The 18,865-nt window shown below is 40.1% G+C and overlaps 2 protein-coding genes across 2 annotated transcripts in view; one reads left to right on the plus strand and one right to left on the minus strand.

Moving 5' to 3' along the window:
- The first annotated feature begins 618 nt into the window (after window positions 1-618).
- Window positions 619-18,865, plus strand: part of LOC115215363 (organic cation transporter protein-like) — a 243,919-nt gene continuing 225,672 nt past the window's right edge. The window contains exon 1 of the mRNA XM_036506093.1: window positions 619-4,320. The gene's annotated coding sequence lies outside the window, so the exon portion shown is untranslated. The remainder of the gene's footprint in view (window positions 4,321-18,865) is intronic.
- Window positions 15,547-18,865, minus strand: part of LOC115215833 (organic cation transporter protein-like) — a 79,984-nt gene continuing 76,665 nt past the window's right edge. Inside the window, exon 10 of the mRNA XM_029785161.2 lies at window positions 15,547-15,949. Coding sequence (XP_029641021.1) covers window positions 15,880-15,949 — 70 coding nt within the window. The 3' untranslated portion in view covers window positions 15,547-15,879. The remainder of the gene's footprint in view (window positions 15,950-18,865) is intronic.

Consider the following 18,865-nt stretch of genomic DNA (forward strand, 5'->3'; position numbering starts at 1 on the left):
TTTTTGTGCCTTATAATGTAACACACTCACCGATAAAATTTCCACTTATTTCTTATTTTTATTTTCCTAAAATTTTCATTGCATATTGCAACCTTTTTAATTATCTTGCAAGTTGATCAGATCAACCCCAGTGTGAAGACTATTGAATAGGTTACAAGATGCAACGAAAATTTTAGGAAAATAAGAAAATAGTGGAAATTTTACCAGTGAGTGTGTTAAATAATAAGGCACAAAAAGAAAATGACTCTCCCCGGACACAAAAGAATATATATATATATATATATATATATATATATATATATATATATATATAATGTGAGTGTGTGAATATATATTTATATAAATAACGATAAGATCGTTATTTAAAACACTGATCATATCAAGTGGCTAGCATGGGAATAAAAAATCTCATAGGTAATATTTATTATTAAAATTATAATGAAGGGTATCTAAAAGATACCAACATGCTAGAATAGCAGCCAAAACTTGACTCTAAAATCACATTAATGTGGTTTTAGAGTCAAGTTTTGGCTGCTATGTCTAGCATGGTGGTATCTTTTAGATACCCTTCATTATAATTTTATATATATATATAACCCATGCTAGCATGGAAAGCGGATGTTGAACGATGATGATGTTATATATATATATATATATGTGCATATATATGTAATGTGTTCATGCATGTGTGTTTATGTCTCTTTTGACCGTTTGATTTCTTTGTGTAAAGATGCTAATTTCTTGATGGCATCATTGCCCAGCTGCAGATGACAAATGTCTTCCACAGATACACAACAGCAACATCTTCAGTTCTTCAGTTATATCTTCAGTCGTTCACTAATTTTCGGAACCATAGTTAATATACAAGCTTATAATTCTTGTTAGTGAGTGGGTTTTGTATTCAGATTAACCGATGCCGGTCTGTGTGAGGTCTTCCAGCACTTGAAAACCATTCACTATTCTTCTTTCAAATTGTAGAATTGGTCCTTTTCCCCTAAAAGCTTTGGTTGGAAGATTCCATCAATTCTAATGTCCATCCGCTGTTTCTAACCCTGGTGTCAAATGAATTAGATGTTACCTCATTGGGGCCCTTGGTTTTGATTGCTTCTAATCTCAACAGACATTGCAGATTGTTCGTGTTGAACTGATACTGGGACCACACACAAATCTGTTTAGGAATTGAGAGAAAATTAATATTCGATAAGGATTGGTTCCAAATTTGGATCTGATGAAGTGAAATTTATTTGTAAGAAGAGTCTGTTATGCCACACCAGTTATCTTCTGGAAGGTGGTGATGCTTCACATCAGGAGAAAGGAAAGGAAATCTCAGTTCTTGACAAACTGAGAATAAAATGGATCATGACTGGAATGGTTTTGATGGTTGGTCTGCAGAGATCCAGAGGACTTGGGACTAAGCAACCATCTGGAAGAAAACCAGACGGTTGTTTTAATTTGTAAATCTTGAGGTGTGTTTTATGATAAAAACAAGAAAACTGTGACCAGAATAAAAGTTTGTGGAAGACTCTGTTGGACTTGCAGCTTCTGTGTTATTGGTTGGTTAAAGGAAAAAAAGCACCTTGTTTTGTGGAATAACAGCAATAAGAGAACTGGACATTCAAGAGCTGCCATTTCTTCATAAGCACCTTTCAATGTTTATCACTCATACTGGAGCAATTACATGATGAAATGCACACACACACACACACACACACACACACACACACTTCTGTTTCACCTCTCTCTCTTTCTCTCTTCCATTGGCTCTTCCTCTTACAAACAAACACACACCTCACTCTGTAAAAAGACAAACACTGTTTCATTTCTCACTCCCCCTCTTTTATGACTGTTAAAACCCTTTTAGATCGTTCCAATGAGATACATCACAGTTTCAAATTTTGTTCCCTTAGGTTTTGAGTTTTTAAAAAATTAAAATAAAAAGGACAAACTAATTGAATTAATTTTACTTTCCCTTCTCTCCCCACACCTCCCAGTCTTTCCATTCTCTCCCCACACACCTCCCAGTCTTTCCATTCTCTCCCCACACACCTCCCAGTCTTTCCATTCTCTCCCCACACCTCCCAGTCTTCTCCTGGAGTAAATTAAATTAATTTTACTCCTGAGTTAATCACACAATACCTTCCATTTCTTCAGTTGTTGTTTTTATCTTGTTTTGGTATCAGTTTTTTAGTTTGGCCACTACACTGACCATTGCCCGTCTTAATCTGTACAATGCAATAGTGTTGTAGTGTTTGTGTTTTTGTTGTCCTCATGGCAATTAAAAGAAACAGCTGTTATGGTCCAGCCATATGTTGTTTCAATGATCTGATGTCTCTAACAAACCTATTATAATTCTCTTCAAGCCCTTAGCTTCATTATTACAGTCAAAGAAATCATGGTCTCGGATCAAATGCTTTGCAGTATTTAGTGAAAGTCCCTTTACTTTGTGAGTTCAAACCCTAGCGGAGTGGACTTAATCTTTCACATTTCCTGGGATCAAGGCAATAAACACTGGTCAGGTCCTGAAGTGAGAGGGGAAACCGCCTTGTACGTGCACCCCACCCACTCCTGCCCAAAATACTGTTGCCATTCAATATAAGAAATTTTATTTTCAAGACTTTTTAATATCTTTCCAAGTTGATCTCTTACCCCCTCCCCTTCTGCCATTCCAATCTCTCAGCCCATCCAAAAGGAACCTTATTTCTTAATATTATAAGAACTGAAGAGAAGGATCGATCCTATGTATCCTTGGAATCGGGGAAACGGCTTAGCTTTTTATTTATTTTAACCTCTCCTTTAGCTACTAATTTCATAATAATAATAATAATAATAATGTTTGAATCTTAACTAACCCCTTATACCTGCTTTTTTTCTTTTTGGCCTCTCCTAACTCCTTGCTATTCAATCCTGCCATTCCCACTCACACATCTTCACTCTGTATTGATCCGGTGCACACTTGCATGTATGCATGCAATAACTCCTGCTCGTTGCAGTTTATCTTATGGCTTGCTAATTTTGAGCTGCCATCTGTACATATAGAAAACAGTTACGTGTATGTATGCACATGTACAAGTGTACTTATGTATACATGCTATTGTGCAGGTGTGTATATGTTTATATATATATGAGAGAGGTGTGGTGGTGTAAACTGGAAAAATTACTCAAAATGTGTGTATATATATTAATATTTAGCAGAAGTAACTAACTCAAGGGCCAAGAGTTTTGTGTGTTGGTGCTTATCAAGCTTCAAGCTAATGCATGGAATTCTCAGCTCCCAAGTCACTTAGTTGCTTCTGCTAAATATCAATATGTGTGTGTGTATGTGTGTACACTTAAACATTCTTGGGGATTGATTTACTAAAACCAAACTGTTACAAAGGTTTAAAATTTCATAGAAGTTGTTTAATCATATATCCACCCTCCTTCAAGAGGCCATAACCAGTTCCCCACCACCATTGCTGATGAAGACAATTGGCACCCCTTTATCAGAGCAAATTCTTTCTGTGACATCACTGGAACCAAATTCTCCTTTCAAAGAAAATTTAGAATTGTTTTTATAGAACAAATTGCTGCATTATTTACTTCAAAAGGAGAAGGAGGGGAAGAACCAAGATATTTGCAGACACACACACACACACACACACACACACACACACACACACACACTAGTGTGAATGGTAAAGTATGATGGCGGCAGCTCATTTATAGTGATTTTTCATGGAGTATTAGTTGTTTACACTCAGAGTTGTGACAGGTTTTGACAGGTGTGTCCATAGTGTTAATCAAGGTGTTAATGTCAGGTGAAAATTATCTGACTTAATGAGAAAAACAGTTTTTTATTGTGAATGTGTGCATGAAGTGTGAGAAAGAGAAGGGGGGTGGGTATGTAAACATGGGTCCAAAATTTTAAATTTTGCCCAATTTGGGAGGGGGGGACTGGAAAATACAATTGGAATGTTTTTTTTATTTCCATGAAAGTCAGAAATAAATTATGGTAAAGAAAAAAAAACATTGATCAAAGCATGATTCACATTTATATGAAATCTTAAAATAAATAAAGCAAGAAATGAACCCTAAATTATGCAGAAACCCTTAATAAGAAGCAAGGTCTGATGTTTTGACTTTTGGAAATTTCAACTCAACTGCTGCTTTGTCTTATTTTTTACTTTTTGTTTTGTTTTGCGTTTTTTTATGCTTGTTGCCAGGAATGAAATGGTTGCCTTTGTAAAAGACCGAATATCACCAAAGATAGCATCGATTTGGAAGGAGGCTGGAGCTTTCTTTCTAACACCAAACTGTCGACAGGTTCTAATCTGCCAGACGGCATGCTTGCTTGTTTGCTTTTATTTCATTTTTTAAACTCTTTGAAATACTTTAAAAACTTTCTTTGAAACAAGTGAAAATAAACCTAAATTCATAAATATCAATTTATATTTAATTTTTCACCCTGGAATTACAATTACAATTTTCACTTAAGAAGCAACAGTGGATTGTGAATCCTGTTAAGTCTTTTACAGAATCTAGTTCAGTGCTTTATACTTCCCTGTCTAGGGCCATAGCTTACCTTCTAAGGATGTTATTAAAGTTGCTGGTTGAACAGTCCTATGCAGCCTTTACCTTTTAAAGAGGCCCTGTACAGCCTTTTTACCTTTTTAAGGCAGCCATATGCAGCCCTTATCCTTTAAAAATCTCAGTATCACCCTTTTATCTGTTAAGGTCACACCATACATCCCTTATCCTTCTCCAACGAAAGGTCTTCCTTCTTCCCTTGCCATCTTTAGGGCTACTCTCTATAAATAAACAGTCAACAGCCACAGCATCACGGGTTGTAGAGGACCGACATGGGAAAATTGCTCTTCTTGTGTTGTATATGTAGAACAAATCAGCTGAACTGAGGCCAACCTTTGCCAAGCTAGAACCACACCTGGAATTGAACTTGGCACTACAAGTTAATGAAACACTTGTCCATTTCACAGTGCTGCCACTTCTTACTGCCAGTATGTCGTTCTTCTGCTTTCCTTTTTACAATTATTACCCCCTGTTCCCAGGCTTGCATGTATAAAGAGGATTTCATTCAACCAGGAAATACCATTTTATTTGGTTTGAATCTCTTTCAAATGCACATACATACACAGGTGTATGTATGCATATATATATATATATATATACACACACACACACACAAAGGTGTTTATGCATATATAGGTATACAAGTGTGTGTATATATGCAAACATATTCCTTTTCTTCAGGTAACTGAATCTAGCTTTTCTTCATTATGTATATACTTGTGCAGCATTTCCTTCCCCCCTCTCTCTCTTTCTCTCTCTCTCTCTCCCCCCCTTCTGTTAGGGTCTCCATTCATTTTCAAATCTCCATGCTATCTTAAATGGTGTTAAGTTATAAAGGCCTCTGTTATTATCTTTATTATTACTTTTATTATTAGTATCGTTATGCATTTATTTTCTTTTAAATTTATTTTCATATTTATTTTTAATTCTTATGTTCCAATGTGCAATTAAAGTGTAAAGTTCTGTGGAAAATAGAATCAAAAGACAAAACAAAAAGATTTGGGGGAAATGAATAAAAAGAGGAAACCATTCTTTGGGGAATTTTGGAATGGTTTGAGAAACTTTCCATCATTAAAACATTAGGGTTTTTCATTATTCATGTATATATATACATTGGTATATATATATGTGTGTGTGTGTATGTATATATATATATATATATATATATATATATATACACTATGTATATAAGGGAACCATTTTGATTAAATTCATTTACACACACAAAAAAAAAATAAATAAAATTGCATGATTCTAACTAATTTGGTTTTTTTTATTGTATTTTTTGTTTGGTTGTTTTATTTTGATTGTTTACAAAAAATCTCATTTTGTTTTTGCTTGACCTTAGATGCAGGGTGTGTGTTTCCTGTGATTCTACTAATCCAAAGGTGGTTGATAAATGGTGGTGTTAGAGGGTTAGACAAAGGGTGTTGCAGTGTCTGTGTTGAGTTTTGACATTCTGAGACGAAAGGGATGTCAAGTTGTATCAGGACAACACTGGTGCCAGAGAGAGAGAGAGAGCTGACTGCTAGTCTTACACCCTGCCCCCTCATCCTTGCCCATCCTGTACATTCAGGTACAGATGCACTGACCACTAAGCCATGCACCTTCAACAGGTAAATTAGAATAGCAGACATGAGACAGAGACTCCATTGTAGTCATTAGTAAAGTGAAGGTAACTGTTAATGTTGTGGGTCAACAGAATGTGAAGGTGAGGAGTCATTTTTAAGTATCAGTGGCAAGAAGTGCCACAACAAGGTGAACAGGTTGGTGGAACCCAGTTAAAAATTGCAGGGAGTCTATTGTAGGAGTGAGAAATGGGGGAGAGAGAGAAAAAAATGAATAACCCTAACCCATGAAATATAATGAGTTGATTTCATCAACCCTGACTCTCTTTCCTTCTCTCTCCAGAAATTTCTTTGTGCAATAATAGTGGATCATAGAATAGGTAGAGCACCATAGAAAATGTTTTGAGATTCTAAAGGTTTTTTTTTTTACATTCTGAGTTAAAATCAGATGTTTTGCTGATATTAATTAAAAATTCTCTAATTACATGTCATATGATCTCAGTTTCCCAGTTAAGGAGAGTTAACTGCTAAGAATGGAAATAATTCTGAATTAAAACTCGAGTTTTAAATCTAAATGATGTAAGACTCACACAAGCGCTTGGTATTAGGGAGGGTATCCAGCAATAGGAACAATGCCATAAGTGAGACATTAGAAAAATATTGTCCTCTGACCCATTTGATCCTGTGGAGCCGTCCAGCCCATGCCAGAATGGAAGACAGACATGTCTTTGGCAAGGTAGAACTTGTTTATATCAATAAAACCTTTATATGGTTTAATTTGACCGAGATAGACAGCAGATGCTCTGTGGTGTAATTGGCAAGATTCACCTGGAATGCACTAAATACAAAGTTCATATTTTGTTTGTGCTTTTGGTGGAGATGATGATGAGGGCCCTGCTTATCCATGTGACACAGAAATATAAGAAGTGAATAGATTCCAAGATTTTGCTAAAATGACTTTATTTGGAAATTTAGAGCATTGTATCAATTTTAAACATTGCTTTAATAATCGCCTGAAGATCAACAACTTGGTCTAAGTAGAAGGTATGAGTTTTGAAATAGGAACTTGATACGTTTCTTGGAACCCTTGCCACCCGCCTTTCTTAATTTATAATTCAACCATTCTGGCCATATTGCTGGATTGTTGGTCCTTTTAAGGGGTTCGTAGGAGACTGACTTAGTCAAAGAAATTTGGTGTCATTTTAGCTCTTCTTTCGTGTGTGAGTTCTGAAGCTCCATCTTTCCATTACAGCTGCTGCTGCTGTTTTTTGCTCTTGCTTGAAAGGGTTGGGGTCATCCCAGATTAGTGGTCCCAGAGATGGCATCATGTGTAGGGCTGACCAAGTCCACCAGTGCCCTCCACTGTAGGTGGTCCTATGACGGTCCCTGTGCATCCTCTAAGGTGATGTTGAGCTATTGGAGACCTTCTCCAATCACGTCCAGCCATCTGGTGTGGGGTCTGTCACGAGGCCTCTTACTGCCCATAGCTTCTGCATTGAATGAGAGTAAAGCTCTGCTAGGATGATCTAGTGGGGGGATATGTCCATGCAGGCACATGTGACAGCTATGAGGTAGGAGGCTGCAGGCTGATGCTTGCTGCAAGGAGTTCTTTGTTGGAAATGTGATGGTAACATCCGATGTTCTTGATGATTCTCAGGGTTTTGCTATTGAAGCCATCAATCCTCTTTCCCAGGGTCTTTGAGAGAGTTTCTGCTCCATAGAGGAGAATGGAGAGGGCTGATGCATTGTAGATGTAGAGCTTCAGCTTCCAGGAGATAGAGCATTAAAAGGCTCCACATTTAAAAAAAAATCAATTTGATCACTTGAGAATTCTGGTATGTCATCATCATCATCATCATCGTTTAACGTCCGCTTTCCATGCTAGCATGGGTTGGATGATTTGACTGAGGTCTGGCGAACCAGATGGCTGCACCAGACTCCAATCTGATCTGGCAAGGTTTCTACAGCTGGATGCCCTTCCTTACGCCAACCACTCTGAGAGTGTAGTGGGTGCTTTTACGTGCCACTGAGAATTAATGTTGCCATCCTTCCAACCCATGACAGGGACACAACCTGTTTGACCATTGATTGTAATCTGTTTATATCGAACTCTCCAGATCTTTATTCATTGATTGCCAAGAAATCGATCAATTCCTCATTGCCAAGACAGAATTGTTCTGAGCCAAAAAGCCAGACATTTGTTGTTTATTTGATCAATAAGTTCATTTTTTCTTCTTAATTTTAGTTGAAATTGAAGGTGGTCAAAGCTGGCAGAACGATTAGCAAGTCGGGGCAGAATGCTTTGTGGCATTTCTTCTGCCTTTACAGAGTTCAAATTCTGCCAAAACCCACTTTCCTTGTCATTTTGGGGGTCAATAAAACAAGTACCAGATGAGCATTGGGGGTTGATGTAATCAACTTACCCCCCCCCCCCAAGATTGTTGGCCTTGTACCAAAATTTGAAACCCTTATTAGTAAAAGTTCCAGGTAACGAGATGCAAGAATTAGACAAAATGTTTAACTGCATCTCTTCTGGCTCTTGATGTTCTGAGTTCAAATATTGCCAAGGGCAAGTTTGGCTTTCATGCTTTCGAGGTTGATAAAATGCTGTACCAGTCAAATACTGGGGTTGATGTAACTGACTAATCCCCATCCCCACTAAAATTGCTCTCCTTCTGTCCCCTGTTCCAAGAACTGTTGAAGTTATCCTGCTGAGGTCAGCTCTACAGTTTATCCTTCCAGGATTGATAAAATGCACAAAGTACCAGTAATTAACTGGGTGTGGCTGATGTTATTGATTCTGACGAAACTACAATGTAGATAAATAAAGGATATTCTTTTGTTTATTTCAGTCATCAGAGTGTGGCCATGCTGGGGCACTGCCCTATGTTATTAAAAAACTACAAACCTCTACCGATTATGCTATATCACCCCCCCCCCACCGGTGTAGCTCACAAATACATCGACAACTGATACACATGAGCAAGGAAGATATTTCTTTATTTCTTAGCTTTTCTGCCAAGCTGCAGCTTTGTAACATTGAATTCCTGTCTCTGAGGTCTTCAGCTCTGGTGAGTCACAAAGATAAAAAGTCAGTTTCAATCAGCCATATACTCTACAATATGTATTGAGCACTCCTCATTCACTTGACACAATGTTTGTATAAGCACAGGAGGTGGTTGTGTGGTTAGGAAGTTCACTTCTCAACCATTTGGTCCTGAGTTCAGTCCCACTACATGGTCCCTTGGCTAAGCTTCTTCTAGTATAGTCCTGGGCTGGCCAAAGCCTTGTGAGTTGATTTGGTAGACAGAAACTGAAAGAAGCCTGTTGTATGTACACATATACATACACACTCATATATAGGTGCAGGCGTGGTAAGGAAATTTGCCTCCCAACCACATGGTTTCAGGTTCAGTCCTACTGTGTGGCACCTTGGGCAAGTGCCTTCTACTATAGCCACACTGACCAAATGCTTGTGGGTGGATTTGGTAGATGGAAACTGAAAGAAGCCATATATATCATCATCATCATCATCGTCGTTTAACGTCCGTTCTCCATGCTAGCATGGGTTGGACGGTTCGACCGGGGTTCTGGGAAGCCAGAAGGCTGCACCAGGCTCCAGTCTAACCTGGCAATGTTTCTACAGCTGGATGCCCTTCCTAACGCCAACCACTCCGTGAGTGTAGTGGGTGCTTTTTACGTGCCACCTGCACAGGTGCCAGGCGGGGCTGGCAACGGCCACGGTCAGATTGGTGTATTTTATGTGCCACCGGCACGGAAGCCAGTCGAGGCGGTGCTGGCATCGGCCACGAGTCGGATAGTGCTTTTTACGTACCACCAGACCAGGGATCCTGGCTGGTTCAATTCGATTTCGATTTCGCTTGCCCCAACATGTCTTCACAAGCAAAGGGGGTTGGCAAGGGTGCCTGTCGTACGGTCGCATTGGAGTATTTTACGTGCCACGGCCACGAGTCGGATAGTGCTTTTTACGTACCACCAGACCAGGGATCCTGGCTGGTTCAATTCGATTTCGATTTCGATTTCGCTTGCCCCAACATGTCTTCACAAGCAAAGGGGGTTGGCATGGGTGCCTGTCGTACGGTCGCATTGGAGTATTTTACGTGCCACGGCCCCGAGTCGGATAGTGCTTTTTACGTACCACCAGGCCAGGGATCCTGGCTGGTTCAATTCGGTTTCGATTTCGATTTCGCTTGCCCCAACATGTCTTCGCAAGCATGGGGGGTTGGGATGGGTGTCTGTCGTCGGATGAGGTTCTATATTGACTTCGCTTGCCTCAACCGGTCTTTGTGTCCAAGGGAGGAAAGGCATTCATAAGTGGGCTGGGCTCACTTGTCCTGCCTGGTCTTCTCACGTACAGAATATTTCCAAAGGTCTCGGTCTCTGGTCATTTCCTCAGTGAGGCCTAAAGTTCGAAGGTCGTGCTTCACCACCTCGTCCCAGGTTTTCCTGGGTCTACCTCTTCCACGGGTTCCCTCAACTGCTAGGGATTGGCACTTTCTCACACACCTATCTTCATCCATTCTCGCCACATGACCATACCAGCGCAATCGTCTCTCTTGCACACCACAACTGATGCTTCTTAGGTACAACATTTCTCTCAAGGTGCTAACGCTCTGTCGAGTATGTACACTGACATTACACATCCATCGGAGCATACTGGCTTCATTCCTCACGAGCTTACGCATGTCCTCAGCAGTCACAGCCCATGTTTCGCTGCCATGTAGCATGGCTGTTCGTACACACGGAGTAAATCCAAACTTACAGGGAATATATATATATATATATTTGTGTATCTGTGTTTGTCCCCTCACCACCATTGCTTGTCAACTGATGTTGGTGTATTTATGTCCCGTAACTTAGCGGTGAGGTAAAAGGGATCAATAGAATAAGTACTGGGGTTAATTTGTTCAACTAAAAGTGATGCTCCAGTATGGCCACAGTGAAATGACTGAAACAAATAAAAATATATATATATATATAATAGAAATATTAAAATTACTAAGTCTCTCTAAAGGAGATTACGGCAGCGTTACTGGATATTAATAGTTATCGCCATACTAATATGGCAGTCTATAAATAAGACTAAAGCTGTCGCTGATTAGCTCCAAGAGGCCATTGCCTCTAGCTAGCTATTTGACATGAACCTGCGTCCATTACAACCTTCGAACAGGGGAGGTCAGCCGCTTCACCTTGCTAGTCAGACATCTGCAGACATGTTTCAGGGTTGTTGCCCTTTATCAATGCAGCGTAGCCAGAACCAGCAGGTGTCGCTATTATCTTTATTATAGGCACGATGGCCCGAATTAAGAGGGGACATTACAAAACAGGACGTGGGGTACATAAATTAAAAGAATCGAAAAATATGATATGAAAATGAATTAAATGGAATGGCTTACGAGCCCCCCAAAACTCGTAGTTTCATTTAAAATACAGTTCTGCCATACTGGGCGTTCGTCTGTAATGTATTCTATTAACTTCTCCTGGTCTACAATCGCTGGCAAACTGTCGTAACAGATATATTGCATTTCACAAACAGTCGAAAACTCACTTTTCAATTTCATAAATGTCTCTTTCTCTACAACCGCCGACTTCACTTGGTCATCAAATATTTTTGGGTTCAGCCTAACCCTGATTAAACCTTTCTTACCTGCCAGTCTTTTTTCGATTTCTTTGTCTTTCATATACAATATTACTACCTTAAGATTTTTTCCTTCGGGTCTTCTTCCTTCCTTACATACTTTTAACTTCTCTTCCACTCTGCTTCCCCATTCTTGGTCTGCCGTTAAATTTGCCGGTTCTCTCGCTTTCGCTTTTGTATTCTTATCTTCGCACGTCCGATCTGCCATCTCGTCTGTAGTCTTATTTTTCGCTTTTTTCTTTTTTTGAACTTTAGGTGGTGATTCCACCCTCGCTCTCTTTCTATCTTCTTTTCCTTCTGTTTTTTCCATTTCGTTCTCCAACTCGTCACCACTTTCCACTTTCCACATTTTCTGTGTTTACACATTTTTCATCTGCCATTTGCAATATCTCTGTCCGAGCTTCCAATGTTCTTGTCGGACACACATCTTTCATGTGGCCTCTAATTTTACACTTGTAGCACACTGGTGGTCTCCCCTCCACCACGACTCTGAGTCGAGTCTCGTCGGGGAACACCAACTCCTCTGGGATATTATACAGGTCTGGTATGGTTATATGAACCAAAGCCTGCACCGCATAACCCCACCACTGTACATCTTTCGATTTTTCTACTTTCAATATTTCAACGCTTTCTTTGCAGTTGAATACCACTGCCGCTAAGATTCTTTCCATGTTCAGCTCCGGCGAAATCTTACTGATTCGTATTCTTACTGCCCTTTTTCCATGATAACTTGGTAATAACATCCATTTTTTTCTGTTTTCAGTATATGCTTCGTCTTCGTTTTTAAAATGAACGACCACTGTTACATATTTTCTACCTCTATTATAGAAGGTAGGTTCTCCTTCAACTCCATTCAGACAGCGCTCAATTTCCTCTATCGGTGCCACTTCTACTTTCTTTGAAGCCACGTTCCATGTTCTGTATGTTATAATACGTTTCTCTGCGTCTTTCGCTTCTTCTTCAGGTGGTGTGATCTTCACACAGTCACCTTCTCTCTTCAAGCTGTCGAAATAATTCTTCAAAATCTCCTTCTCAACTGTAACTTCTTCCAACTGTAGCTCGCTCGCAGCCAGGCCCTTGCCTGCCGCTCCCGCATACGTTTGGGTTTGCATTTTTGAGAAAAAAATTCCCAACGCTGCAACCGCTTCCACCAACGAATTCGATCTCACAACCGCAACTCAACAATAACGTTTTATTTACCTAGGAGATTACGGCAGCGTTACTGGAAATTAATAGTTATCGCCATACTAATTTGGCAGTCTTATAAATATAAGACCAAAGCTGTCGCTGATTAGCTCCAAGAGGCCATTGCCTCTAGCTAGCTATTTGACACACGAACCTGCGTCCATTACAACCTTTGAACAGGGGAGGTCAGCCGCTTCACCTTGCTAGTCAGACATCTGCAGACATGTTTCAGGGTTGTTGCCCTTTATCAATGCAGCGTAGCCAGAACCAGCAGGTGTCGCTACTGACCGTCTGTTCGAAAATTTTATTTACCTAGTTACAGTGGAATACATCCACTTGTTTTCAATAATAGAAATATTAAAATTACTAAGTCTCTCTAAAGGAGATTACGCCAGCGTTATTGGGTATTAATAGTTATCGCCATACTAATATGGCACTCTATAAATAAGACTAAAGCTGTCGCTGATTAGCTCCGAGAGGCCATCGCCTCTAGCTAGCTATTTGACACGAACCTGCGTCCATTACAACCTTCGAACAGGGGAGGTCAGCCGCTTCACCTTGCTAGTCAGACATCTGCAGACATGTTTCAGGGTTGTTGCCCTTTATCAATGCAGCATAGCCAGAACCAGCAGGTGTCGCTACTGACCGTCTGTTCGAAAATTTTATTTACCTAGTTACAGTGGAATACATCCACTTGTTTTCAATAATAGAAATATTAAAATTACTAAGTCTCTCTAAAGGAGATTACGCCAGCGTTACTGGGTATTAATAGTTATCGCCATACTAATATGGCACTCTATAAATAAGACTAAAGCTGTCGCTGATTAGCTCCGAGAGGCCAGCGCCGCTAGCTAGCTATTTGACTCACGAACCTGCGTCCATTACAACCTTCGAGCATAAATGTGTGTGCATCTGTATGCATGCCAGAGTGTATTTATTTTTTTACCCTTGTCTTGATGGCTGTAAACAAGCATCCCTGTTATACAAGCAGTGTTGTATGTGTTCCAGTCTGGTGTGGGAAAATACCTGGCCAAAAGGAACAATTATTTTGCCTATAGGTGACGGTTGGCAATGAATTCCATCTGAGCCATGCAATTATGAAATGGTGGGGTTCGTTAAATGATGATGATAATGTGTCTGTGTGTACACAAGCATAGATATACATTAGACAGGAAGGTCAGATTCAATGATAATTTAGCTACTATCTTTAGCAGGTCAAGATAGAATCTGCAAGATTAAAATCATTGAAATTTAATGAATGCTTTAAACGCCTGCCATTTGCAATGGGGGCGGGTGTGGCTGTGTGGTAAGAAGATTGCTTCCCAATCACATGGTTTTGGGTTCAGTCCAACTGCATGGCACCTTGGGCAAGTGTCTTTTACTATAACCTCGGGAGTCAATCAGATCTTCGTTAGTGGATTTGGTCGACGGAAACTGAAAGAAGCCTGTCGTGTGTATATATATATATATATATATATGTGTATATATTTACACATATCTATGTGTGTGTGTGTATTTTTATGTTGCTGTTTGTAACCTCCCCCCACCACCACTTGACCACTGGTGTTGGTGTGTTTATGTCCCTGTAACTTAGCAGTTTGGGAAAAGAGACTGATAGAATAAATACCAAGCTTGCAAAAAGAACCAAAGAAGTCCTGGGGTTGATTCATTTAACTAAAAGTACTTGAAAGCAATGCCCCAGCATGGCCACAATCTACTGACTGAAATAAAAGATGGAAGATAAATAGCAATAAAAATGCAAACAAACCAACACCGTTCTCATTCTCGCCATCACTATATCTGCCTCATTTCCATTACTTGTGATTGCTTCCCCCTCCTCCTCTCATGTTATATTTCTTACTGTTCTGTTTTCTCTCTCTCTCTCTCTCTCTCTCTCTCTTCCTCTTTTCCAAAGAGAAAGATAAGAAACACTGAATAAAGAAGAAAATAATATCTTTCTTTCTTTCTTTCGGTGCCATGTCCTGAATGTAGGACATGGGCAATCTTGTCCCTCCACCCTCCACGATTCCCTGTTCTTGGTTTTCTGTATAACCGTTCCACTTCTTCCTGATGTTTAACGTCTCGTTCTTCCAAACCAGTTCTTCCAGCTTCACATCCATAACATTCTTCTCCTTCTTCGCCTTCTTTTCCCTTCAATCTTTCCAGTCATCACTAAATTTTCCCTGGGCCCTCTTTCCTCATCACATGACCAAGAAGTCTCTGTTATTTGGCCCTTATCTCATGAAGCAGCATCCTATTTACTGCAGCCTCACTCGTCACTTCTTCATTAGATACTTTGTCCGTGCTATCCTCAATATTTTCCTTAAGGATCACGTTTCACAGCTCTCCAAATACCTTAAACCATGCCCCCCCACAAATGTATTTTCCTGTTTTGCATTATCGACACCAACACTTGTTCACAAATTCATACATCTCTAATTTCGCGAAAGCTACTCTCACTCAACTATTTGTCTTTCTCTAACTTTGTCACTGACAGGCGATGGGTGCAGTTTGAGGGAGATTCGGTTCTTTTTTCTGAAAATAAATTCACAATTCTTCCTTCTACACCATTCTCTTTTATATTTCGTTAATTAACATATTTTTACAGAATGAAAAGAAAAAAAAAAACATTAAAATTTATAAAACCTCAAATTATCAAGAGAGAAAAAAAACTCATAACTCCCTCACCAAGAAAACAAAGAAAAGGAAACAGTGGTGATGGTGGGGGATTAAGCAGCAGAAAATGGTGGGTGGGGAGTAATAGGTTGTACATCCCAGACCAAATGGCGTGTTTAGCCATGCCTGGTGGACATGGTTGCATAGAATTTTTTGCTACCCTAAAATTTATTAATTAATGTGTATATATATATATATATATAAATACATATGTAAATTAAGATTTTATATCCTTGCAGATTGTCTCGGTTTCATTGGGTGAGTTTCTTCCTTTAGAATTGCATCCTTTTTAGTACTGGAAGGGAAGAAAGAAAGAAAGAGGAAAGAGCCAATCAGACATTTAGCAAAATAATGGTTAATAGTTGAAATATGATGATAATAGTGATGATGATGAGGAGGAGGAGAACGATATTGCTGTGGCTGATGATGCAGATGATGATGGGCAAGATGATGCAGATGATGATTAAGGTCCTAATTAAATCAATGATGTCATTGTTGCACAAACTTTCCCTTCCACTGCTGTTGCTCCCGGGAGTTAGCTAGTCTCAGCTCACGTCCATCCAGGTATCACTGACTCACTCGTTTACCCCTCCTCTTTTCACTCCTACAGTGTCCACCCTTCATTGCCCTGCATTAAACTCTAGTGGCATTGCAAGGGCAGCCAACAAAAGGGGTCAAAGCAATCACATTGTGAGTAAGTGGGGAAAATGTGCTACTTTTATTTTTATATCTGTTATTTCTTAATTATTTCAAACATGAGAGTGTGGCCATGCTGGGGCAATGCCTCGAAGAATTTTAGTTGAATGAATCGAACCCCGGAGTTTTTTCTTTTCTAGAGTCTGGTACATATTCTGTTGGTGTCCGTTTGTTGAACCACTAAGCAATGAAATTGTAAATACACCAGTGCTGGTTGTCAAAGAGTGGTAGAGGCGGGGGCAGAAACACAGACACAAACACACATACATATTCATATACATACATACATACATACATACACACATACACACACACACACACACACACACACACACACAGACACTTTTAAATCTTTGAAATGTCTCAGCTTTAAAGCTGCACTCATGCAGACATACTTTGTAAATCCAATAATGGTAGTCAACCAAAAACTACCCCATCTCTCTCGCTCTTTCTCTCTCTCTCCCCTCTCTTTCTCTCTATGTATATATAAATACATATATACATACATATATATGGACCTAAGAAGCATCAGATGCGGTTTGAAAGAGAGACGACTGCACTGGTATGGTCATGTGGCGAGAATGGATGAGGATAGCTGTGTGAAAAAGTGCCACACCCTAGCGGTTGAGGGAACCTGTGGAAGAGGTAGACCCAGGAAGACCTGGGATGAAATGGTGAAGCACGACCTTCGAACATTAGGCCTCACCAAGGAAATGACTCACGACCGAGACTTTTGGAAATATGCTGTGCTCGAGAAGACCCGGCAAGCCAAATGAGACCTGTGGCCTATGCCAGGAGCGTAACCAGCCCGCTTATGCATACCTTTTCCTTCTTTGGTCACTAAACTCTGCTTGTGAAGACCTGTTGAGGCAAGTGAAATCAAAATCAAAATCAAATTCGACGATTGGCATCCATGCTAGCCGGGGGCAAGAGGGTGATCGTTGACAGAGTGGCTAACCGGCTTCCGTGGCAAGGCACATAAAAGGACACCATTCGAGTATGATCGTTACCAGCGTCGCCATACTGGCACTTGTGCCCGTGCTAGTAGGGTACCAAGAGCACCATCAGAGCGTGATTGTTGCCAGAGCAGCCAACTGGCTCCGTGCTGGTGGCACGTAAAAGGGCACCATTCAAGCGTGATCGTTACCAATGTCGCCTTACTGGCACCTGTGCTGGTGGCATGTGTAAAAAGATTCGAGTGAGGTCATTGCCAGTGGCACGTAAAAAGCACCCACTACACTCTCGGAGTGGTTGGCGTTAGGAAGGGCATCCAGCTGTAGAAACTCTGCCAGATCAAGATTGCAGCCGTCTGGTTCGCCAGCCCTCAGTCAAAATTGTCCAACAACCCATGCTAGCATGGAAAGCGGACGTTAAACGATGATGATGATGATGATGATATATATATGTATATATATATATATATATTAGTAATGCAATACTAGAGTATTGCTTTCCAGTAAAGAATAGCCCGTAAAGGAAAAATATACAAAGAAGTAAATATATGGCACAACGAAGTACAGATTGCTTCGTTGTGCCATATATTTACTTCTTTGTATATTTTTCCCTCATGGGCTATTCTTTACTGGAAAGCAATACTCTAGTATTGCATTACTAATTTATTGAAACTTCTTCACCGTTCTCGTGCTGTTAGCGTTTCGGCGTTTCAGTCGAGTGTAATGGCATTAATGTGGTAACATCTGAAATGTTGTCGTGGTATATGTTTGACTGATGAAGATAGATCAAGTTTATGGGTGCAGACATATCTTGAAAAATCTGAAACCTGCGCAGGTCCCACATCCTTTTCCAGGTATTTCATCTTTCAGATGTTCTCCCTGGAGGTAAGACAATTTCTTCTAGTTTGTTGCACACACGCATTTTTGCTAGTACATACGCGGTGAAGCTATACATTAGCGTCGTATTATTACGTTCGCTATTTCCAGTAAATATCGGTACTTCGTTGTGCCATATATTTACTTTGTATATATATATATATATATATATACATACCATATATCTTCCCATACAGATATCTATCTCTGTCTATCTATCTATCTATCTGTCTGTCTGTCTATCTTTTATCTATCTGTCTGTCTGTCTGTCTGTTTATCTGTCTGTCTGTCTGTCTATCTATCTATCTTGCAGCTCGGCACCTGGAGAAGCAAGCCCATGCCACCCAACAGTGTCTCCATCGTGGGACACTGGACCGACGGGCTAGTTAAATTGTTCAGGGTCTAGTTCGGACCTCAAAATGGAGAAGAACTGGGATGAGATAACGAGTAGGGTGGCCACTCTCACCCAACAGTGGGCTGAAAGGAAGCTATCCCTCAAGGGTCGGGCGGACCGTCATCTATTACCATCTGACCGTCATGCCTTGACCCTACCATCACCAAACTGGAACGCATACTCTTCCGCTTTTTGTGGAAGGGAAGTGTTCTGATGGTTATGCGATCCATTTGCTGTCAACACCCGCTAAGTGGAGGGGTGGGCATGCCGTGGTTGATGATGTGCAGACATG

The sequence above is a fragment of the Octopus sinensis genome, linkage group LG9, assembly GCF_006345805.1.
Source record: "Octopus sinensis linkage group LG9, ASM634580v1, whole genome shotgun sequence".
NCBI lineage: Eukaryota > Metazoa > Mollusca > Cephalopoda > Octopoda > Octopodidae > Octopus > Octopus sinensis.